Genomic DNA, 25,131 nt, shown 5'->3' with positions numbered 1-25,131 from the left:
TCAATGATCTGCAGCGGTGTCGCAGGGGGTTAAATAGCCGATAACTTATATTCCGGTATAAGTTATCGGCTATCGGCCCTAACCTGCACCGATTATCGGTATCGGCCCTAAAAAACGATATCGGTCGATCCCTAGTCTGCGGGGTCCTAGCACCAACAAGAGCTGGCCACGCTTGGAAGCCTTGGACGGAAGTTTTCCGACTGGACCTTCTCAAGTGTGAACCCGGCCTTTTTTTTAATTTCTTATGCAGATAAGCAACAGTCTACAGTATCTGACAAACTATTGCTGTAGTCCAATAACAGAAATTAAGGGGAGTATAAGGCTAAGCTCACATCTGCGTCCGAACAGATTGAGCACAATGGACAGAGTTGCACGATGGACATCAGCGGATGTGGAGAAGGCCTAACTGGACCAAGTAAAGCATTTCTTTTAACCCCTTAAGAACTCAGCCCATTTTGGCCTTAAAGGGGTACTCCACCCCTAGACATCTTATTCCCTATTCAAAGGATAGGAGATATGTCTGATCGTGGGGGTCCCGCCACTAGGAACCCCCACGATCTCTCCTGCAGCAGCCTGTGTCATCTTTGGATAGGGGATAAGATGTCTAGGGGCAGAGTACCCCTTTAAGGAACCAGCCAATTTTTATTTTTGCACTTTTTGTTTTTCCTCCTCCCGCTTTCAATTTTGCACCTACAAACCCATATAAGGGCTTGTTTTTTTGCATCACCAGTTGTATTTTGTGATGACCACTTATCTGCTGCGGAACAGAAAACAAAAAAAAATTATTTGTGGGGTAAATAAAAAAACAAAACACTATTTTGTAATTTTGGGGGCTTCCGTTTTTTACACAGTGGACTTCAGTAAAAATTACGCCTTATCTTTATTCTGTAGATCCATACGGTTAAAATGTAGATTTTATTTTACTACTTTAACCCCTTAATTAAGAGCGCCGTAAATGTACGTCCTGGTAAGGTGGTACTTAACGCACCAGGACGTACATTTACGTCCTAAGCATAACCGCGAGCATCGGAGCAATGCCCGGATCATGCGTGGTAGGTCCCGGCTGCTGATTGCAGCATGGGAACCGCCCGTAATGGCGGACATCCGCGATTCCCCGGATGTCCACCATTAACCCCTCAGATGCCGTGATCAATACAGATCACGGCATCTGCAGCATCACAGTCACTAAATGGATGATCGGATCATTCGTAGCGCTGCCGCGGTGATCCGATCATCCAGCATGGCAGACGGAGGTCCCCTCACCTGCCTCCGCTGCCTTCCCGGCATCTTCTGCTCTGATCTGCCTTCCCACAGACCAGAGCAGAAGATGACCGATTACACTGATCAGTGCTGTGTAATATACATAGCACTGAACAGGATTAGCAATCAAGTGATTGCTATAAATTGTCCCCTATATTAAAGTGTAAAAATAAAAGTAAAAGCAAAATCTTCAGGGTGGCTGGCGTTACCTAATCCCTGGCTGTACTATATCGCCTCGCAACTTCATCAGTTAAGAGGGTGGGCGAAGACGTCTTTATTGGGGCCTACAGGACGTTTATTTATGACTAAACATGGAGTGAGAGTGCCACTACACATTCTTGAAATTGGAGCCCTGACCAGACCCCCGGACTCTTCTCCCACTACCCTGCTCCTCTGCAAGCTCTGGGGCAATACGCGTAAGTTACTGGGTCTTACGAACTCTTTACCACTTACACCACTGTGGCGTAACCCGAGCTTGCAGGTTTTCTACTCTTTTGTGGATGCTGGCTACTGGGAGAGGAGGGGATTGTGTGAACTGGGGCAGCTGGCTGTGCAGGGGTAGTTAGATCTTTTGAGGATTTGCAGGAGGAGTTTGCTTTACCGCGCTTCTCATTTTATCGATACCTGCAACTCAGTCATGTGTATGAAACTCAGAATCGGCTACGGCTGCTGGAGGTACAGTCTAACAGGGTCCTAGAATCCGTGGTTACGAAAAAGGAGTCTGCAGGTATTATTTCTTGGCTATACGGTGAATTGTTAAGCCTCTACCATGAGCGTTTCCCCTTGACTGTCCGTGCTAAGTGGGAGAGAGATCTTGGTGGGTTGAGTGACGAGGAATGGTCTATAGTGCTTTCTCTTACCCAGTCTTTATCTGTCAGAGTCTAATAGACTATCACAATTATTCTTTTTGCATAGGGTGTACAAAATCCCACTGTTCCTACATAACATTGGTGTTCGGTCTGACTCTTCTTGCCCCAGGTGTGGTGAGTTGGAGGCTCATTTGTTACATATGATGTGGGCTTGCCCTGTCTTACATGCATATTGGAATGATGTGATTCAACTTATTAATACTATTTACGGGGTATTGTTGGATAAAACACCTAAGGTTTGCTTACTTTGTCTTATTGGTTGTGATCAGGAACCCTCCTTGAAAGAAGTGGGAATTTTACGTGTGTTATATCAGGCAAGGAAACTTATAGCGCAGTTCTGGATCAGACCGTCTCCTCCGGGAGTAGCTGATCTTGTCAAAAGAATAACGCAAATAGTGCGCTTGGAGAAAAGGATATATGTTAAGCATAAGCTAGAAAGGAAGTTTGATGGTATCTGGGGACCCTGGGTAAACCACTTTGACCCCCCCGTCGGATGATTCCTAGATGACTGTTCATCCTCAGTATGTCTGACGTATTATGAATGGCATGCATGCTGGTGATTTGTGGATGTGGCTCTATTCTTTCTTGTACTCACATCTTTCTTCATACCCTCTTTTGGTGGTTTTGTTGGAGCGCCTGTAGGTACCGCTTTTGGTAGTTCTGAGTGTGTGATGCGAGGGAGACTGGCCTTCGGGACAGAAGATTCCTAAACCTTTGGTTTACTACAAGTGCATTTTGTGCTGTAAAGGGGTAGAGACGGAAGGTTTCTTTGTGGGGTGGGTGGGTTTATTGTCTATGTTTTAAAATGTTTGCATTAATAAAAACTCAGATTAAAAAAAAAATAAAAAAAAAAGGGGAAAAAACCCCTCCCCCAATAAAACGTAAATTGTCCAATTTTCCCTATTTCACCCCCAAAAAGTGTTAAAAATGTTTTTATATACATATGTTATCGCCGCGTGCGTAAATATCTGAACTATTAAAATTAAATGTTCATGATACCGTACGGTGAACGGCGTGAACGCAAAAAAAAAGTCCAAAATAGATCCTTTTTTATAACATTTTATTCCCCCAAAAATTTAGAAAAATTGATTAAAAGTTCTATATAAGCAAATATGGTATCAAAAAGTACAGATCACGGCGTAAAAAATTTGCCCTCATACCACCGCTTATATGGAAAAATGAAAAAGTTATAGGTCTTCAAAATAGGGGGATTTTAAACATATTAATTTGGTTAAAAAGTTTGTGATTTTTTTCAGCGCAACAGTAATAAAAAAGTATGACCCAAAGAATAAAGAACCTATCATTTTTACTGTAAATTGTACGGCGTGAAAACAAAACCTTCCAAAATTTGCAAAATTGTGGTTTTCTTTTTTATTTCATCACACAAATAGTATTTTTTTGGTTGCGCTATACATTTAATGGTAAAGTGAGCGATGGCATTACAACAGACAACTGGCCGCGCAAAAAACAAGCCCTCATACTAGTCTGTGGATGAAAATATAAAAGTGTTATGATTTTTTGAAGGCTAGGAGGAATAAAACGAAAAAACTAAAAAATGTTATTGTCTGCGTCCTTAAGGCCCAAATGGGCTGCGTCCTTAAGGGGTTATAATTATAACTACTAATTAGTATGTTTAAAATTGTGTAAACTTTTTTTCACTGTTTCGCATACGGGGCTATATGAGGGCTCATTTTTTTTGTGCTGTGGTCCGTAGTTTATTTAGGTATTGTTGCTTTGATGTAATTTTTTGATCGCTTTTTATAAAAAAATTTTGTGGTATATGATGTGACCAAAGGTGCACAATTTTGGACTTTGGTACTTTTACTTCTATGTCATAATCCGTACGGTTTAACTAACCTTATATTTTAGTAGTTTGAACATTTAATCACGCAACGATACCACGTTTATTTTTGATTAAATAAAAAAAAATTTTAAAACCATTATTAGGAAAGGGGTTTATTCTCATTTATTATCCTTTTTAAACGTAAGTTTTTTATTTTAAATTATTTTTTTAACACTACTTTTTTTTGTCTCCATAGGGGGCAATATACTTTCAATTGCATACACTGTTCAATGCTAAGCTTTGGCTCAGCATTGATCAGCGTTATTGGTGCTTTTGCTGCTCCAGCCTGCCATGGCTAGCTGGAAGCATCAGATCACAGATCGGACAGGTAATTGCCCTCCCGCCGTCCACTCAGCTTATTGGGACATTGCGATTTCCCCACGATGGTCCAGATCAGCTCCACCGAGCTGCCGGGATAGCTTTCTTAACATTTCCGACAAAGTCTGACTGCCGGACATCAGCCAGATTAGCGATGTCTGGCATTAACCTTGGGTCCTGGCTGCTGATAACAGGGACCCACGGGGTACGAGGCGCGTTTAGCTCATAAGCACGCTTCAAACCACGGTAACTGGACCAGGGTGTACAGGTACACCCTGCATCCAGTAAGCACCAGGGCGCATGGGCGTACTCATATGCCCTGCGTCCTTAACAGGTTAAAATATTTTTATATATTTAACTTCATTTAGTATAATAAGAGTATAAGTTTGGTTAAACAAAAACACCAACTAGTAAAACATCACACAGAAAACATCATTCATACCACTGCATTTTTAGAGTGCGTATTACAGACAAAAATACCAGGTCGGAGGTCAGGTCTAACATCCTAAACTTATAGCATTATAGATCCCTACGTTGCTCTTAGTTTGGGTCACTGGAACCAGTCAGGCCGTATGAATGAGAAATAAGACTGCTACTTACAAGGGCTTCCACTGTGCTCAAATCCTTAATCTTGTTACCACTCAGGTTCAGGTAAGTAAGATTAGGACACCTTTCCGCTAATACTTCAAGTCCTCCAGAGATACTGTTATCGCTCAGCTCCAACTAGAAGGAGACAAAAAGAAAAAAAGAAAAACAAACTAAGTATTTTATGCAGGGAAATCTACTACACTGTTAAGTCTCATAGGTGTCTGCTAATGAAAGTGGTGATGGGACGATGGGAAAAAGACTGGGCATGTGGAATATTAACAGTCCAACCACTCGTTCTGTCTGAGATAGGAAGCTGAAAACGAAATTAAAAAAGGTGTGTCCGGCATACAAGGGATTTTCAGGGAAAACAGTGGCCTATAGGAAAGATACTTGAATCAGGCTAAGCTAAAGCATCATTATCTGGGCTCACATGGATTGGACCACCATTGAAAAATATTTAAGGCAAAAGGGCTCAAACTCACTGCTATATTAAGAGTTTGTATGAAATTGCAGCAGTAACACTACACGGACTTATGGGTTTTTATAAGGCCTTCTAGGAAATAGGGCATTTTACATCAAAGAGATGTACTTCTGAGACTCTTACCTTTCTGAGTTTTGTCAACTGTGGGAGTTTTGCCAGAGAAGACAGTTCTATGTTCGCCATACTGAGAAATTCCAGCTCTTTGAAACTATCGCTTAAGCCCTCTATCTCTCCATCACCTGACCGGCAATTGTCAAGAACCAACTCCGTCACCTATTAAGAAAACATGACATTTTACACATTATTGGCTCACATGGCATACCCTGGAATCCTATCCCACTCAATTGCCTACTGGCTCAAAAAGTTGGCTTATAGTATTATAGGGTACCCATTGACATTTAGGGGTGACCATGTAATACCCTTATAGCTACTGTAGAGAGCATTTTACTTTTAGGCAGGATCAAGAAGATATTGCAGTAATTAAAATCTAAACGTAGACAGAACACAAGTGTTAAGGTAGCCAAGCAAGAGAGTTGCCAGCCAGCTCGTGATCCCCACATACACGCATAAACAAAGTTTTGGGGGAGCGGTATGTCACTGCCAGATTCCTTTTAAGAGCAGCTTCCTCCCCAAAACAAATTAGTCAGACAGTTAAATTTACAAATCAGGGGATAGCACGTTAGATGAGGGTCTTAAAGGGGTTTTCTGTAGGGATGAACCGATTATCAGATATTATCGGCCGATATTCACGATTTTGTTAGTTATAGATATCGGCATCTAACCTTGCAGATAATGCGTCTTGCCCGCGACACCTGGGCCTGTAGAACGGTGCTGCTGGCTGCTGTTTTGCATCTCCCACACAGCCACGGCAGCCCTGTAGGAGAACCGCAGTGGATGCCTGGGAGAGGACCTCTGAACACCGGCATGGCGCTGCTGCGCTTAGACGTGAGGTCACGTCACCGTGGGGGTGTACAGGGCCCCGCTTTAAAATGGGCAAAAATTAAAATGCACAGAATATCGGTATAAGTTATCGGCTGGAAAGTTCACAGGTCATCGGTATCTGCTCTAAAAAAAAAAAACAATATCGGTCGATCCCTAGTTTTTTGGTCTTTGAAAATTGATATCCAATCCTCTGGATCTGTGAGTCTGATTCACACTGATCACAACAGGTCAGCAGTTTTATGAAAGGCTGAGTTTCTAGTATCTAAAAGGACAAAAGAATCTTTGGATTAAAAAGAAGTTCAGTTACTCATTAGCAGACCCATAATACATAATGTATGCAGATATTTAGGATGGTCAAAGCTTGAAGAAAAGCAGCTATCATGACCGAATATCAACAGGAAATCCCTGGCTTGATTTGCTCACCAAACATTACTGGATGTTGAAGCATCTCTGCCTCCTGCCCCAGATGACTGCTAAGTAAACTCGACCTGCTCAGCATTTATTAGCAGCATCAAGCAAACATGTACAAAGACTTAATACAAGTGTGAAGGCCTAACACGTATCTGAGCACTGGTAATGAAAGCTACACTAGGTGGTAGGGCTATGAGATCAGAGGAACCACCTCCTGCAAAGGCGTTTCAGTAAGAAGTGTATTTTGTATCAAGTGACCTACATCCTGAAACATCTGCTGAGAGCAACAAGTCACTTATGTTAGTGGACGCTGACAGCAGGCAAGCGGGGGCTGCAAGATGATCACTTGAACAGCAGTTGTCCAACAAATGGGGGCATTATTAGAAGATTAAACTACCTGAAGCATGCTTTTAAGAAATCCCCCATCAGGGATAACAAAACTTCACCAACATGACCTGCAAGAGAAGCTCAACAAGGTGCATTACTGGCGATATACTGGAGATTATTTAAAGACTGGCAATTTAAGAATTCTTAAGAATTGAGAATTCATTTCTAAATGATAGTAATTATGTTTTTTTTGTTTTTTAAAGAAAAGACAAATCTAAGAAAAGGGGGTATGGATTTTTTATCACCATTTCATAACTTGTTTATACAGCCTTCACATGTGTGATCCAGTACCAAGTTTAATAGACCCCCTCTTTTTTTTTGTAAGCAAAATAGTAGATGCTTCTCTAATACAAAGGCATACAAATTTGCTGCTTAACATGTTACACTATAAGACAGTCTATCCCAACCAGGGTGCCTCCAGGTGTTGCAAAACTACAACTCCCAGCATGCCTGGACAGCCAAAGGTTACCAAAGGCTGTCCAGAAATGCTGGGATTTGTAGTTTTGCAACATCTGGAAGCACCCTGGTTGGGAAACGCTGCTATGAGAGATATGGTCTTTAACTAGTGCAGAACTACAACTCAAAGCATGTTGCTACCCTATTGCTGACAAGGAGGAGTTGTAGTTCCACAACATGTAAAGTATCGCAGGTTGAAGAACACTGCTATGGAGGAAAGCTAACAAAACAACTTGAATTCTGTCTAGTCATAGCAAACATAACAACCAAAGACTGGCCCAAAAGGGGAGGAGAAGAGATGTCAGCAGGAAGGGTTTGATTAGACATTGACACAACCGCACCTCCAGGGCGCACACTTCTCTGCCAGCACCAGTCACCGCCGCCTGTGTGTAAGAGCTGTACTCAATCACCTTATCTGTGTGTAGCCATTAAACTGGACTCTGCTGGCAGTGATGGTTCCTTAGACACATCAAAAAACATGAAAGCAAAACATTTTGTATCTCACATGTAAACTTATGCATCGTGTTTGCTACAATTACTCAGACTTCAAAACTTTGCACATTAGTAACAAATCTTATCACAGTGAAAAGCGATGCTATTCTAAATGCTTTGCTTAATACGGCATGAAAGTGGGTTTAATGACAACTTCAATGATGATATCTAGAGATGAGCGAACTTACAGTAAATTTGATTCGTCACGAACTTCTCAGCTCAGCGGTTGCTGACTTTTCCTGCATAAATTAGTTCAGCTTTCCGGTGGGCTGGAAAAGGTGGATACAGTCCTAGGAAAGAGTCTCCTAGGACTGTATCCACCTTTTTCAGCCCACGGGAGCACCTGAAGGCTGAACTAATCTATGCAGGAAAAGTCAGCGACCTCTGAGCCGAGAAGTTCGTGACGAATCGAATTTACTGTAAGTTCGCTCATCTCTAATGATATCCTTATATATATAGCGGATATCATAACCTGCAATTTTTGATACAGCAAAACTGCACAGCGACTAGTAGAGCGATCTTGGGGAAATCAAATTCCCAAAGGTTTTCTTGGGGCAGGTGAACAAAAATGGAGACCACTTATTTTTTACTAGGCCCGAGCAAAATTTTACGATACCAGAAAACAACCTTTAACCTCTTAAGGACCAAGCCCTTTTATAGACCTTAAGGAGCAGGCCAATTTTATTTTTGCGTCTTTTTCCTCCTCGCCTTCTAAAATCCATAACGCTTATATTTCCATCTACAGAACCATATAAGTGCTTTTTTTTACATGACCAATTGTACTTTGTAAAGAAACCTCATTTTACCCCAAAAAAATGTACGGCGAACCCAAGTTATTTTTTTAGGGAGTAAATTTAAATGAAAACCACAATTTTGCACACTTTGGAGGGTTTTGTTTTTACACTGTACACTTTATGGTAAAAATTACGCTCTTTATTCTCCGAGTCAATACGATTAAAATGATACCCATGGCCCATTTTGACCACCTATAACTTACATTTTTCTATATACAAGACAGTATGAAGGCTCCTTTTTTGCACCGTCATCTGTCCTTTTTATTGTTACCACATTTGCATATATAAAACTTTTAGATCACTTTTTATAAAAAAAAAATTAGAAGTGACAAAGAAAGCAGCATTTTTGGACTTTATTTTTTACGTTTACAACGTTCACCGTATGGGATCATTAACATTATATTTTGGACATTTACGCACATGGCAATACAAAATTTTTATTTTAAAAAAATTACGCTTTTTGGGGCTAAAATGGGGAAAAAATTTTTTTGGGGGGAGGGGATTTCTCACTTTTTACAAAAAAAAATTTTTCCCACTTTTTATGCCCCCATAGAGGACTATCAATAGCAATCAGTTGATAGCTAATACTGTTCAGGGCTATGCATAGGTGATCAGTAGTCTGCACAATCTCAGCCCAGAGCAGAAGACACCGGGAGACAGTCGGAGGCAGGTGAGGGGATCTTCGGCCGCCATTACACATGATCGGATCCCCGCGGCAGCGCTGCGGGCGATCCGATCATTTATTTTAACATGCGCATTGTCGCAGATGCTGTGATCTGTATTGATCACTGCATTTGAGGGGTTAATGGCAGACATCGGGACCTGCAGTGTATGACGCGAGCACCACTCCGATGCTCGCAGTCATACACAGGACATAAAAGTACCCCCGCACCAGGACCTACATTTACGTCCGTTGTTATTAAGGGGTTAAAGGATAATAAATAAAGAGGCTATCCACTTTCTACAATTCATGTTGCCTTCTTAAGGCTTTCACTGATTACTACAGGACATCTTGTTGCTGAGACTCCCAGCAATCAACCATAGTTCGGTTTCACACAGGCGAAGCATGACGCATATTTGCTTCCATATTACAGCCACAGGTGCAGTCAGCCATGTACATTGGGCCATAATACAGATTCAAACATGTGTCCATAATAAGACTGTGAAACTGGCCATAATCTAAGAAACAATGAAGAATGTGATCAATTCTATTGCAGCTTCACTACTAGAAAAGTAGTGACATGTCAGGAGTTTAGACTGGTGGGGGAACTCTGCACCCAGACCGTCATTCACTTAACCCATTGGGGATGGAGGGTTTTTCCCTCCTTAACTTAAGAATCATAACCCTTTCAATTTTGCACCTAAAAATCCATATGAGGGCTTTTTTTTCGTGCCACCAATTCTTTGTAATGACAGTCATTTTACCCAAAAAACTACAGTGAAACGAAAAAAATAATTGTGCGACAAAATTGAAGAAAAGACGCCATTTTGTAAATTTTGGGGGCTTCCATTTCTATGCAGTAAATTTTTCGGTAAAAAAAATAAAAAAAAAAGACACCTTATCATTAGTCTGTAGGTCCATACGATAAAAATGATACCCTACTTATATAGGTTTAATTTTGTCGTACATCTGGAAAAAAAATCATAACTACATGCAGGAAAACGTAAAAGTTTAAAATTGTCAAAAAATAATATGCTATTTTGGACTTTGGATTTTTTTGCGTGCACGCCATTGACAGTGCGGTTTAATTAAAGATATTTTATAATTTGGACATTTCCGCATGCAGCTATATCACATATGGTTATTTTTATTAACAGTTTTTTTTTTTATGGGAAAAGGAAGGTGATTCAAACTTTTATTAGGGAAGGGGTTAAACGATCTTTATTCACTTCACTTTTTTTTTGCAACGTTATAGCTCCCATAGGGGGCGATACACTGCACACACTGATCTTTTACATTGATCAATAGTTTCTCATAGGAAACCATTGATCAATGATTCTGCCACTTGACTGCTCATGCCTGGATCTCAGGCACTGAGCAGTCATTCGGTGATCGGACAGCGAGGAGGAAGGTAGGAGACCTACCTGCTGTCCTACAGCGGTGATCCCGAACAGCCCCCTGAGCTAACCGGCATGAGTGTACTTTCAGTTTAGACGTGGCGTTCAACTTTGAACGCCACGTCTAAAGGGTTAATAGCAGTGCCGTGCGCTATTTGCCACGGTCCCGGCCGTTGCTAGGTGCCGGGCCCGTCACGCTATGATACGATACGCGTGGCCCTGCGTTATAGACAGGGAGTGGGCGGAGAGCGTACTGGTGCGCCCTCCGTCCCCAACAGGTTAAAGACCAAAACCCATTTTCCCTTAAGGAACATAGCATATTTAGCAAATCTGATCACTGTCACTTTAAGCATTGATAACTCTGGGATGCTTTTACTTTTCATTCTGATACAGAGTGTTTTTTCATGCATTCTACTTTATGATAGTGGTAAATTTTTGGCGATACTTGCATCATTTCTTGGTGAAAAAAATCAAAAATTTGATAAAAAATTTGCATCTGCTTATAAGGAAAATGGACATCTCAAATAAATTATATATTGGTTCACATATACAATGTCTACTTTGTGTTTGCATCAGAGGGCTTCAAAATTCAGCAGCAATTTTCCAATTTTTCATGGACCAGTTCAGTTTTGAAGTGGATTTGATTAAAAATACCCCATAAATGACCCCATTATAAAAACTGCACCCCTCAAAGTATTCAAAAGGACATTCAGAAAGGGTGTTAAACCTTTAGGTGTTTCACAGCAAAAGCAGCAAAGTGAAGGAGAAAATTCAAAATCTCCATTTTTTACACTAACGTTCTTGTAGACCCAGTTTTTTTTTTTTTTACTTTTACAAGGGGTAAAAGGAGAAAGACCCCCAAAATGTGTAACAAAATTTCTCTCGAGTAAGGAAATACCCCATGTGTGGATGTAAAGTGCTCTGCGGGTGCACTACAATGCTCAGAAGAGAAGGAGCCACATTTGGCTTTTTGAAAGCAAATTTTGCTGAAATGGCTTTTGGGGGGCATGTCGCATTGGGAAGCACCTATGTTGATTAACTGTTTCGCAACCAGTGTGCCTTCAGCTGTTGCAAAACTACAACTCAGCATGCACTTACAGCTGAAGGGCATGCTGGGACTTGTAGTTATGCAAAAGCTGGAGGAACAATACTGCAACTCCCAGCATGCCTTTTGGTAGGTTGTGCATGCTGGGGGTTGTAGTTCTGCAATTGCTGGAGGCACACTTTTTCATAGAAAAAATGTTCGTCCAGCTGTTGCATAGCTACAACCCCCAGCATGCACAAACTACCGAAAGGCATGCTGGGAGTTGTAGTTGTGCCTTCTGCTGTTGCATTACAATAACTCCCAGCATGTGTGCATGCTGGGAGTTGTTGCTAAGCAACAGCAGGTGGTCAGCCTTACCTCCTGCACTCTGCGGATCTGCCTGCCGCCGCCGTCTCCACTCCGGGGGCCCTGATCCTGCCACCAATGGCGGGGATCAAGGGCCCACCAGCATCAGGTGAGCACTCCTGGCACCCACCATCGCCCTGCGGAATAGGGGCGGGTACCGTTAGGGACACCCCCACAGCAGGAGTCCTGATTCGTCGGCAGTAAACTGCTGACAAATCAAAACAATCAGGAGGTGCTTACCTCCTGCACTCCTGCTGCTAAAGAGTGATAGGTGCAGTCTCGGACACCAGGAACCCCATTGACCCGGAATCACTGCAAATCACCGATCTGAATTGATCTGGTCTCAGGACCCCCCCCCCAGGGGTTTGTACGGGGTGCCTGTTGAATGATTTCAGCCGGGCGGGGACTTTAATTCCTACGGGCATACAGGTATGCCCTATGTCCATAACTACCATTAAATTAGCAGGCTGAAGCTTATATACCGAGTGCTGTGCCTGGGTTTCCATGTGCTGGGTACAGATTAATAGAAAGCCTCTAAGTGGAAATGAACAAGCACAGTGCTCAGCAGAGAGGTTGTCTGCTTGTTTTACCGACTGGTAGGGGGTCTTACACTTCAAAAGTGTCTTAAAATCTTAGATACCCTTTTAAAAGGTGTCAATTTTACCTCAGACAGCTGTCAGCAGAATGTTTATTTAGCCAACAGCTGAGCCTCCCAACTCCCCCATATACATTAATGTATCGCCAAGAACGCATGTATTTTCAATAAGAAGAATAGAATAAGCCACTGCCAGACAGCTCTGGCTGATGCTCCTTTTATAGGAATAAAGGATTGGACATTTTGAAATCTAACACTTTCCCATGATATCTGGCACTAGGGGAAGAGTCAGAACTCCCAAAAATTCTGAGAATGTCCATGGGCACCTTAAAATAGGTGCCAATTTGATATGTGTGATATTAGAAAATTGTCTTAAGGGCTAAGGACTGATGAACCCCAATCTTGATTTCACATGAACATTTTACATGCGCATTTTCACATCTTTATTACAGATGCAAGACCAAGCTTGACTACATTTCTGACTACAGCTATCAGTTCTGGTCAGACTGCGATGTTCATCCATAATACAGGTGCAAAAACGTGCATATAATACATACATTTAAAACTGACCTAAAGGGGTACTCTGGGGAAAAGGGAATAGGGAAAAGGATGGAATAAGTGTCTGATGACATGGGATCGCACTGCTGCCCCCCCCCCCCCCCGCTATACTTACAAGTACCAAGTCACTCCGGCCCCAAACTTTGGACACAAGCAGGAGGGCTGAGCGGGTCGTCATCACTGCTCATATCAGCGAACAGACTTATTTTCTATCATGTCGATAAAGGATTTCAAATTGCTAAACTCAACTCCAACTTAATATAATATACCAAAAAGCTAACTAGGGGGCAACTATGCTTAAGACTGGATAGGCCAAGCGTTAATATTTATTGCTACGTTGTGGAAAGGATACATATAGGAGTTCGCAGGGAAAACCTATAAATATATTAGCAACTGCAGATAAAACAAGTCTCATACATTAAACTTGCTACCACTAAATGAATGACATGTGGACAGCCTGCACACACAAACGCAGAGGAAAGAGGACATCATCACTCCAGGGCCCTCCACTGGGATCTCTGGACCAGACCCATCCCTTACCTCTGGGACAGTTATACCAGACCTTGCTGCTCCCGATTGGCGACCATCATCTATCTCCTACCCATTTGTTACCAGGCTACGTACGCACAAGACAGTTACTTTTGAGTGGGAACTACACTTTACCAAGGACCCATCTATCACCTATCCACAAGATTAAGCACCAATAATTGAGCTGCCCAGATCTCCGTCACCTTTACCATACTACAATTGAAGAATACCTACTGTACGCACTCTTCTATACATGTGATGACGCATAGCTACCATATGTAAGGTCTCCAATGACCCCTCCCTAAGTATTCTCTGCTAATCCCTCTAGCAATACAGTAGCGAAACGCGTTGGATTGTTGTGGTTTCATCTGAAGTGCTTATGTACATCTCTATGCTATACAGACAACTGCTTATGTCTGATATCTGAATACTGTGTTACACCCCTGGTTATTCTCCACGGGTTCTCTCTATACTGTATCTACCACATGTTTGCTAATTTTTGCAAATTATCAGTGCACTACATGCTGGACCCCTTGCCATAAGGGCCACTTTCCTGCTGATTCTAAGTGATACATGATCAAATGTAAGTCCCCTCTCTAGCCTACGGTATACCAGGAGGTTCCGGTGTAGGCCCAGGTCACTAGGACAGGGGACCTACAGTTTCGCCAGGCAGGGCCTACAGATAGGGATAAGACCAGTTATCCCCTTCTGATCTCTTTTGCATAAGTATTGATTTGTCCATACTATGTAAATACTTCTGGCTTGAACCACTTTATTCACTATTCTAGTGTTTTCTAATATATTGCATATAAAATATGTTGTTCTTGATTTCTACCACTCAATGAAGCATAAGTCACAAACTTTTGATATTCAGCTCTGTCAAAAGTATAGATGTGCCGGGTTTTAGTCCTGAGACCTGCTGCGATTGTGAGTTATAATCAGGTGATACATAGTAGAGTGCTTCATTCTCAGGACTGAGACCCGGTGCTATCAACTTTTGACATGACCAGAAAACATGTAAAAAGGTTTAAATAGGTGACAGTAACTTTAAGTGATACAGCTATTGTTACTTGAAGTTTTAAAGTTTCAGTAATTTAAATTGGATTTCTTAATATCCAACAGTTGGATCACCACTATTATAGGGGTACTAGGGTGCTTTTCATTATTAAACCTCAGTGCCAGGGATGAAAAACAAAACAAAAAACTAACCCACCTTCCTGTGTTCCCCCATTGCGCCAATATCGATGTCCCGTTCTCTGGTCCTTGTCTTCCGCTTACTGAAAGATGGTGAGCCACATTGAGCTCCGCTTATCACTGGCCGCAGCGGGACATTGCATTGGCCGGTGATACGCTGAGTGCAGGGTGACTCACCGTCCTGCAGGAAGCGGAAGAAAAACTTTACAAAATAAGTATGCTGAAAATTACCATATTTTGACTTAACTTTCTATAACTATTCGTATACAAGACTGTATGAGAGCTAATTTTTTGCGCCATGACCTGTGGTTTTTTTGTACCACTTGTGTATGACTAATACCTTTTTAAGAAAAGTTCAAAAAGCAGCAATTTTTTTTATTTTTTATTTTACACGTTTCACCATACGGGATCATAAACTTTTTTTTAACACTTGGTGGAGTACAATAGGAAAAAGGCGTGACTTCACTTTTTATCGGAGGAGGGGCATCTTCTGCTACAGAGAAGGGAACCACATGACAGCAGGAAGCAGATATGGAGACCCTGTCCGCCATCTTATATGATCGATCCCCACAGTCGTGCACAAGCAAACCAGTCAGCCATTTAAGGCACCGCATTGCCGCAGATGTTGTGATCGGTATCAATCACGGCATCTGACGGCTTAATGGCGAACATTAGCGCGATCACTGTTGTCCGCCATTACCAGTGGGTCACTGGCTGCTGATAGCAGCCAGGATCTTGCGCAGATAAAGCGAGCAGAGCTCCTACACTGCACACCCTGAAGACAGGACTGTCCTATCTCTTTAGAGTACACCACAAGAAGCCCCATGGAGAACATTATGGAGTGGTACTGAGTAGTTCAAGCTATATATCAAGCCATGGGAAAATCTAATATCTAAAGAAATACTCCAGTGGAAAACTTTAAATCAACTGGTGCCAGAAAGTTAACAGATTTTAAAAATTGTAATTCTTCCAGTACTACTTAGCTACTGTATGCTCCAGGGGAAGTTCTTTTCTTTTAGAATTTCTTTTCTGTCTGACTACAGTGCTCTCTACTGACATCTCTGTCCATGTCAGGAACTCTCCAGAGTAGGAGCAAATTCCCATAGCAATCCTATCCTGCTCTGGACAGTTCAAAAAATGTCAGCAAGGTGTCAGCAGAGAGCACTGTGGTCAGACAAATGAAATTCAAAAAGAAAAGAACTTCCCCTGGATAATACAACAGCTAAGTAGTACTGAATTTTTAAATAGAAGTAATTAACAAATCTGTAAAACTTTAGCACCAGTTGATTTAAAAAAAAAAAATGTCCACTGTGTACCCCTCTTTACATTCTCTTTCTGTCTATACTCTGAACGCACACTCACTCCCATCTCATTTTTCATCTCACCGTTTGACTCTGGTCGGCTCATTAAAGTAAATTGATTTCAGCACTAGTCCGGCTGGGGTACGGGAGAGCCCGGTTTGCCCCTCCGCCAGCCAGATACGGCACTTGTAAAAACGAGGTGTGAATGCAGCCTTAGCAGCATGTAACTGATATTTCAGTGATCTGCTAGTGTGTCTTTTAAACTAAATCAATGTAAGCTTTTTTTTATTTTATTTTTTTTAAGTGAAAGTTTAGCAGGGAGGAGAAAGGAAAAAAAAAAGTTGTACTATCTTAACACTTTCTTGTATCAGTCTATAAATCTATGGTCTTAAATAAAGCTAATTTGCACCAGCTTTAAAGAAAAACTGTCAGCCAGTTCACCCACACTAAACCCAATATACTGGGTGATAGTGTGGGTGTACTGGAGTCCATAAAGCATTCACTTTAGTGTGTACAGTGATGTGGAATTTCTATCGCGCCGGGCAGGTGAATTTTCAAGGCCCTTAGCTCTGCTTCGGGCAAGCAGGGCCAGACATGAAAATCCCAGACAAGCACTTAGTCACTCAGGGGTGTATGGCACGGGTTCTGGACTCGTGCCCGCTCCATACTCTGCAGTCCCCAGCTGTTCTCAGCAGCTGGGGGCCGCCGCTAATAGCCAGGATGCGGCGATCGCCGCGGCTGGCTATTAACCCTTTAGATCACCGCTGTCAAAACTGACAGCGGCGTCTAAAGGGACATGTGAATGCTTCCTGGTGGGCTAGATCGCCCCCCCCCCCCGCCTGATCGCAGGATGGGTGGGGGGGGGGGGGGGCGGATCCACTATAGAGGTAGCTGAAGAGCTTACCTCTGCTTCCCTGGTGGCTCTGTCATCGATAGAGCCTGGCTGGACTAGGCTGTATCAATGGATCGAAGATCACACAGATCAATAGAACTCTATTGATCTGTATGAGGAATCTAATGATTCCTCCTAAAAGTCCCCTAAGGGACTAAAAGCGTAAAAAAAAAAAATATATGTTTTAAGTTTAAAAGACACATTAACCCCATAATAAAAGTTCAAATCACTCCCTTGTCCTATATAAAAACATGCAAACATAAAAATGTTGTATCACTGTGTGCCGATTGTATGAACTATTAAAATATACAGTGGTCCCTCAACAAACGATGGTAATTCGTTCCAAACGAGTCATCGTTTGTCAAATCCATCATATGTTGAAGGATTCGTACAATGTTAAGTATGGGAAGCTGTACTCCCCTGTCCCCGCCGCTCGCGATGGTGTCCCCCGCCGCTCGCGATGGTGTCCCCCGCCGCTCGCGATGGTGTCCCCCGCCGCAAGGCCTTACTGGGCCTGCGTACCGACGTCATCACGCCGATGTGTACGCCATTCCTATTGGATGATGTGCGCAGCAGCGTATTGACGTCATCGGAGAGGGCCGAGAAGACACCGGAAGACCAGCGCTGGACCCGGAGGGCACCCCGGAGCATCGTGGAGGGGTAAGTAATACTAAGCTGCTATCCAGCAGCAGCTTAAGCATTTGGCGCTGCCAGATAGCACTTAATGCGATGGCCACGACATAAAAAAGCATTGTATGTCGATGCTGACATCGACATGCGATGGCCTCAGAGGCCATCGTATGTCGATTTGATCATATGTCGGGGGTCACTGTAACTATGTATCCCGTTGGGTAAATGACGTAAATGTAAAAAAAAATACCAAACCACCGAATTGCAATTTTTATAATATCCCAGAAAAAAAAGTTAAAAGCGATTAAAAAGTCAGATCAATACCAAAATTGTACCAATACAAAAAAACAGATTATGGCGCAAAAAAATAGCCCCCATACAGCCTGTAAGTGAAATTTTTTTTTAAAAAACGACAATTTTTTTTTTTTTAAAGTTCCGATTTTTTTTTAAATTAGTAAAACATGATGGAAACTATACCAATCTGGTATTTCTGTAATCAGGCCCTGCTTAAGTATCAAAATAACATGTTTGCTCAACCACAAGGTAAATGGTGTAAAAAATAAAACCACCAAATTTGCTAAATTATCTTTTACTATTTCAATTTCACCTCACCATTTTTTGTTTCAGAGCATATGTTATGGAAAAATTAAAAGTTATCATTATAGTAGTTCGTTATGGCTATTATAGGGCGGGGAGGAAAAAAAACGAGTGTAAAAGTAGACAAGTAGATTTTGCGCCATTTTAGTCCCGTGGACAAAGTAGCTTTATATTTTATTTAATTTCCACACACCTGGTGTGCCCTGGCCGCTGAGTTCTCCCCCGCTAAGGTTTGATTTGTCCTTCCAGTAGCGCTTTGAAGGCGGTCCCCCAGCGTCCATATCTCTTTGGTCCCGGTGGAAGAGGTCTAAGCCCGCCCCAGTAGTTCGCATATTCATTTTCTTTAACTCGATGTCCTAGCGATGAAGTCACATGCCCCTGGAGCGCAGCGCTGTCTGCAGAGCGCCTGAAGTTTTTATGTGGCTCTCACATCTTGACGTGAGAGCTGTGCGTTCGGAGAGTGATCTGCGCAGTGTGGAGTTGGACGTGGAGTTGAAGGCTTAGGCCCCTTCCTCCAGGACCCAAAGAGATATGGACGCTGGGGGATCGCCGTCAAAGTGCTACTGCAGACATGACAAACGGAACTTTAGCGGAGGAGAACTCAGCGGCCAGGGCACACACTAAAGTTAACGCTTTATAGACTCCAGTTCACCCACACTGTCACCCTGTATATTGAGTTTAGTGTGGGTGAACTGGCTGACAGTTTTACTTTTAAAACAAGAACAAAAAACGCGGTTTACAGAGCGAAAATCATACCCAGTAGCTGTAGCCATTTTCTGCATAGACTGACATGCTGAGTGGACTTTTATTTGCAGCTTGTCACTAAGGGTGCATTCACACGGTCATCTGTCCCCTTTTTTTTAATCCCCGTTGTGTTTCCTTTTTGCAGGCTGTAAATGGATTCCAAACTGTTTTAAAAAAAAATCCCATTCATGTCAATGGGATTTTTTTTTTTTTACAATCCGTTTGCACCTGTCTGCACTCATTTCCGTTTTTTTTAAGGCAGAGAAAAACGGCACATGCAGTATTTTTTCTTCCATCCAAAAAACAGAAGAAAAAATGGATACAATAAATTTAACATTGAAGTCTATGGAAAACGGATGAGCCTTTAACCCCTTAAGGACTCAGGGTTTTTCCGTTTTTGCACTTTCGTTTTTTCCTCCTTACCTTTAAAAAATCATAACCCTTTCAATTTTCCACCTAAAAATCCATATTATGGCTTATTTTTTGCGTCGCCAATTCTACTTTGCAGTGACATTAGTCATTTTACCCAAAAATGCACGGCGAAACGGAAAAAAAAATCATTGTGCGACAAAATCGAAAAAAAAAACGCCATTTTGTAACTTTTGGGGGCTTCCGTTTCTACACAGTGCATATTTCGGTAAAAATTATACCTTATCATTATTCTGTAGGTCCATACGGTTAAAATGATACCCTACTTATATAGGTTTGATTTTGTCGCACTTCTGGAAAAAATCATAACTACATGCAGGAAAATTTATACATTTAAAAATGTCATCTTCTGACCCCTATAACTTTTTTATTTTTCCACGTACGGGGCGGTATGAGGACTAATTTTTTGCGCCGTGATCTGAAGTTTTTATTGGTATGATTTTTGTTTTGATCTGACTTTTTGATCACTTTTTATTCATTTTTTAATGTTATAAAAAGTTACCAAAATACGCTTTTTTGGACTTGGAATTTTTTTGCGCGTACGCCATTGACCGTACGGCTTAATTAATGATATATTTTTATAGTTCGGACATTTACGCACGCGGCGATACAACATATGTTTATTTTTATTTTTTTTTACACTGTTTTATTTTTCTTATGGGAAAAGGGGGGTGATTCAAACTTTTATTAGGGAAGGGGTTAAATGACCTTTATTAACACTTTTTTTTTTTACTTTTTTTTGCAGTGTTATAGGTCCCATAGGAACCTATAACACTGCACACACTGATCTCCTATGCTGATCACTGGCGTGTATTAACACGCCTGTGATCAGTGTTATCGGCGCTTGACTGCTCCTGCCTGGATCTCAGGCACGGAGCAGTCATTCGTCGATCGGACACCGAGGAGGCAGGTAAGAGTCCTCCCGGTGTCCGATCAGCTGTTCGGGACGCCGCGATTTGACCGCGGCGGTCCCGAACAGCCCGACTGAGCAGCCGGGATACTTTCAGTTTCACTTTAGAAGCGGCGGTCAGCTTTGACCGCCGCTTCCAAAGGGTTAATACCGCACATCGCCGCGATCGGCGATGTGTGGTATTAGCCGCGGGTCCCGGCCGTTGATTAGCGCCGGGACCCACGCGATATGATGCGGGATCGCGGCGCGATCCCGCTTCATATCGCGGGAGCCGGCGCAGGACGTAAATATACGTCCTGCGTCGTTAAGGGGTTAATGTCATCTGTTTGCATCCGTTTTTTCCCCAAAAAATTGGATCCGTTTTTACTTTTTTTTGTTTATTAACTGAACAAAAACGTATCCAAACAGATAACATCCGTTTCATCCATTATTGTCCGTTTTTTTAAAGTCTGTTTTTATTTTTGAAGGGAAAAGAATGGAATGGGTCTAGACGGCCGTGTGAATGCAGCCTTATGCTGGGTATTTGTAGAGGAGTATAATCACTTTAGAATTTGTAGCAAATTCCACATGTAACAAAAGTTTTCTGCTGGGAAAAAAATAAAATAAAAAGCACATACCATTATGGACCAAGCAGCCTGTAATTTAAATAGATGGCAAATAATTCTTGAGTGTGCTTTGTAAAATTTTAGGCAACTTTAAAACTGTACAAATACTCTAGTACAGTAGTCCCTCAAGTTACAATATTAATTGGTTCCAGGACGACCATTGTATGTTGAAACCATTGTATGTTGAGACCAGAACTCTATGGAAACCTAGTAATTGGTTCTGAAGCCCCAAAATGTCATCCACAAATAGGAAAAGGTGAGGATTAAAGAGAAATAAGTAGATAACTAATACAGATAAAGCAAATCCTTACATATAAAAGTAAGAAAGATCTGCTGGGAGCTGTAAATTACGGTGTATGTCAGTGTTTCCCAACCAGGGTGCCTCCAGCTATTGCAAAACTACAACTCCCAGCATGCCCGGACAGCCGTTGGCTGTCCGGGCATGCTGGGAGTTGCAGTTTTGCAACAGCTGGAGGCACCCTGGTTGAGAAACAATGGTTTATGTAGAGGACAAGAGCTTCTTCAGGGTCCTATACAGTACACACAGTGTCACAAATGGAGCCGCCCTTACATGGTGTCAAAAGGAGCAGCTAACCCTGGCACGGGTAAGGAGTAGTACAGAACTTGTAGTTCCTCCCTGTACCGTAGGGGGCGCTACCAGACATTCAGTGCTTGTACTTCAGTAATAGAGGTGATTTCCCAGTAAAATGCCAGTTCTGATTGGTCAGTTCCTTTAGTTGTGACAAGTTTCACAGATCTGGACTATCCTTAGCATTGTATGTCGAGTCTGGTTTCAAGTTACAATGGTCCAGAAAAGACCAATGTATGTTGAAACTATTGTATGTTGAGGCCATTGTAAATTGAGGGATCACCGTATGTAGTTTAAAATGCAAATGGGTTGTGGATGATGATTCCCTTTAGCTCCTAATAATTCAATGTCAGCAACCGAGCTGTTGTAATACAATAACCTACAGGAAGTCCTCCTTACAGCAGTGTTTCCCAACCAGGTTGCCTCCAGCTGTTGCAAAACAAACTCCCAGCATGCCTGGACAGCCAAATACTGGGAGTTGTAGTTTTGCAACAGCTGGAGGCACCCTGGTTGGGAAACACTGCCTTACAGGCTGGAGAGCCACGGGTTAGGCAGCATGATCTTCTGTCATGTAGACCTCTACACATGTGGACCAGCAGCCTCCCAGCAAATGTTTTTTATTCTAAAGACAAACTAGTGCCCATTCACAACCCCCAAGCCCTTCTCAAAATTCCTTCCTAGCATCATGAGATTCAGGGCATGGTGATGCAAATTCAACTGCCCCCGGCAACATTGTCTGCTTCTAAAAGAAAAAAAATTCTAGGTGTGAAAGGTGTGGTTCATTTGCATACCAAATCATATGATTATTAGGGGGGCGTGGCCGACAATGCATATACATATGTATACGATATTCAAATACTTCAAAGACATAGAAAGTATTAGAGATGAGCGAACTTACAGTAAATTCGATTCGTCACAAACTTCTCGGCTCGGCAGTTGATTACTTATCCTGCATAAATTAGTTCAGCTTTCAGGTGCTCCGGTGGGCTGGAAAAAGGTGGATACAGTCCTAGGAGACTCTTTCCTAGGACTGTATCCACCTTTTCCAGCCCACCGGAGCACCGGAAAGCTGAACTCATTTACGCAGGATAAGTCATCAACTGCCGAGCCGAAAAGTTTGTGACGAATCTAATTTACTGTAAGTTCGCTCATCTCTAGAAAGTATCCAAACATAATGCTGTCGCTCTGTTATTTGACATACAAAAAACAACAATAATATACATTAATTTGGCCATTTCATGCTGGAGTTAAGCACCGGATTACTGGAGGTTCTGGATAAGGAGGTGCTGGAGATGGAATACTCCGCATACGCCAATATAAGATCTCAACTTTTCTGATTCTTTGAATCAAGATCATTATTGAGCACGGACAAAGCGTTACATTTCAGACCAATATAGTCTCTAAATGCTTCACCAATTCCGCCCCCTCCCAAAAAAAACTGCGGCAAAGACTGTTTAAACCCTCCTGTCCCTTTAATAAAGTCACAGGAAACAAAGCTAACAACATGTGTGGCATGGCTAGGTAAACAGATGGGGGGCACATTAGATAAGAGATGGACTATGGGAACAAAAATACTAAAAAGAGAAAAAAAAAAAACGAAAAACATTATCTCTCCCCCCCCCCCCCCCCCCATTAACAGTTAAGGGGATGCACTTGACTTTTATGGGGGAAACCATATACAAGTCGTGTACAATTTCTATGGGGTGTGACAGCTGCGGATCAGGTCAAATCCCCAAAATAGGAAAGGTTGGTGGGATGCATGAGGGCGCTGGTTGTACAAAATGTGCATAAAAATAAATAAATGAAAATAAAATTATATATATATATATATATATATATATATATATATATATATATACACACACACACACACATATATAGATGTATGATCGAATAGTAAACCGTTTCTCAACCAGTGTGCCTCCAGCTGTTGCATGACTACAACTCCCAGCATGCCCGGACAGCCTTCGGCTGTCCGGGCATGCTGGGAGTTGTAGTCTTGCAACAGCTGGAGGCACACTGGTTGAGAAACTACTATAGTACGCATATTTATATGACCACACTACATGGTTTCACATCCAGCTCTTTAGATCATTTGGAGGTTTTCTTAACCACATGTTCCCTCCCTGACAGAGCTGCCCGGGACCCCCCTAATCCTAGGACCCCCTGTTCTCCAGTTCCAGGGGCCCTGAGCAGCCATGAGGTGGGGCTGCCCCTCTCCCCTCCCTCCATCTCCACCATATGAAAACTTTAGCCGCCACCGCAGGCAGGTAGTGAGTGAGCGGCTCTACCAAGGAAGGCAGCCCTGACAAGATGGGAGGGAAACCCCGCTCACCCCGCTCTACACGAGAATGGAGTCACCCTTGAAGCGGGGATGTGAGGTGCTGTGACCCCCCCCACCCTCAGGTGTTCTCACCTCATTCGGGGACCTGTTCCTCAACTCCAGGGTGATGCGCTTCTTCATCTCCATTTTTCCCGGGCCAACCTTCAGCGGAGGGTCACGTCGGTGAAGAAGAAGAAAAAAACTTTACAGCGGGAAACTAAACCGGCGACACAAGGGAAAGCCGAAAACGTGAGGAGAGAAAGCGATAAGGCGACACACGGCGCTCCGTTCCAGGCCCCCCTGACCCCTCTCAGCAGGGCTCCCTTCTCTCTCAATGGCCGCTCACCAATTGAGACTCCATTACACGGTACAGGCATCCCCTCACATAGGCAACGCCCCTACTCGCATTCCATTGGTCGGCGGCGGCGTGGTCTGCGCGGCTATTGGTCCAGACGGATGTCGTTCGAAAAACTAGCGCGTGGTCCCGCCCTTCGAAGTCGCCCATTGGCTGGACGTGTGAGCGCAGTTAATTGCGATTGGCTGCCGCGAACGTCAGTCCGTGCGGATGAACCGCTTGTCGTTTTGACCCAGGCGTCGTGTCTTTGTGTTGTCGACGCTTTCGCGCCCTATTCCCTATTTTAGGTCACGGAACCATAGTGTGAGGCAGGCGGCGTTATTGTGATGGGGGAATTAATTGTAGCGTCTGGGGAAAGCGAACCCTCATGGTAGACAGAAAAATACAGTTGATTTAAAAAAAAATAAAAGAGCGAATTTATTAACAATTTTGGTTATTTGTGGGATTTTAGTTATTTGTGAAAAAAGAAAAGTTAACGCTTATTCACAGGCGTAAATGATATAGTAAAAATTTTAAGCTAGGGCTACACAATTGGTCACATGACATAAAGATCACACTGTCTCGTTATGTTAGCGAATGGTGTTATGTTGCG

At 42.6% G+C, this 25,131-nt stretch overlaps 1 protein-coding gene across 3 annotated transcripts in view; it reads right to left on the bottom strand.

Moving 5' to 3' along the window:
- The window catches only part of ANP32E (acidic nuclear phosphoprotein 32 family member E), a 30,685-nt gene extending 6,104 nt beyond the window's left edge, over window positions 1–24,581 (bottom strand). The window contains exons 1-3 of one of the 3 annotated variants that reach the window (XM_056545428.1): window positions 24,278–24,581; window positions 5,483–5,632; window positions 4,891–5,013 (exon numbers count right to left, since the gene is read on the bottom strand). In XM_056545428.1, coding sequence (XP_056401403.1) covers window positions 4,891–5,013; window positions 5,483–5,632; window positions 24,278–24,331 — 327 coding nt within the window. In that variant the 5' untranslated portion in view covers window positions 24,332–24,581. The remainder of the gene's footprint in view (window positions 1–4,890; window positions 5,014–5,482; window positions 5,633–24,277) is intronic. The other 2 variants (XM_056545427.1, XM_056545426.1) reach the window with 2 other exon arrangements.
- Window positions 24,582–25,131: the final 550 nt, after the last annotated feature.

The sequence above is a fragment of the Hyla sarda genome, chromosome 11, assembly GCF_029499605.1.
Source record: "Hyla sarda isolate aHylSar1 chromosome 11, aHylSar1.hap1, whole genome shotgun sequence".
NCBI lineage: Eukaryota > Metazoa > Chordata > Amphibia > Anura > Hylidae > Hyla > Hyla sarda.
Note: the sequence above shows the minus strand (reverse complement) of the source record. Positions and strands in the feature narration are given on the sequence as shown.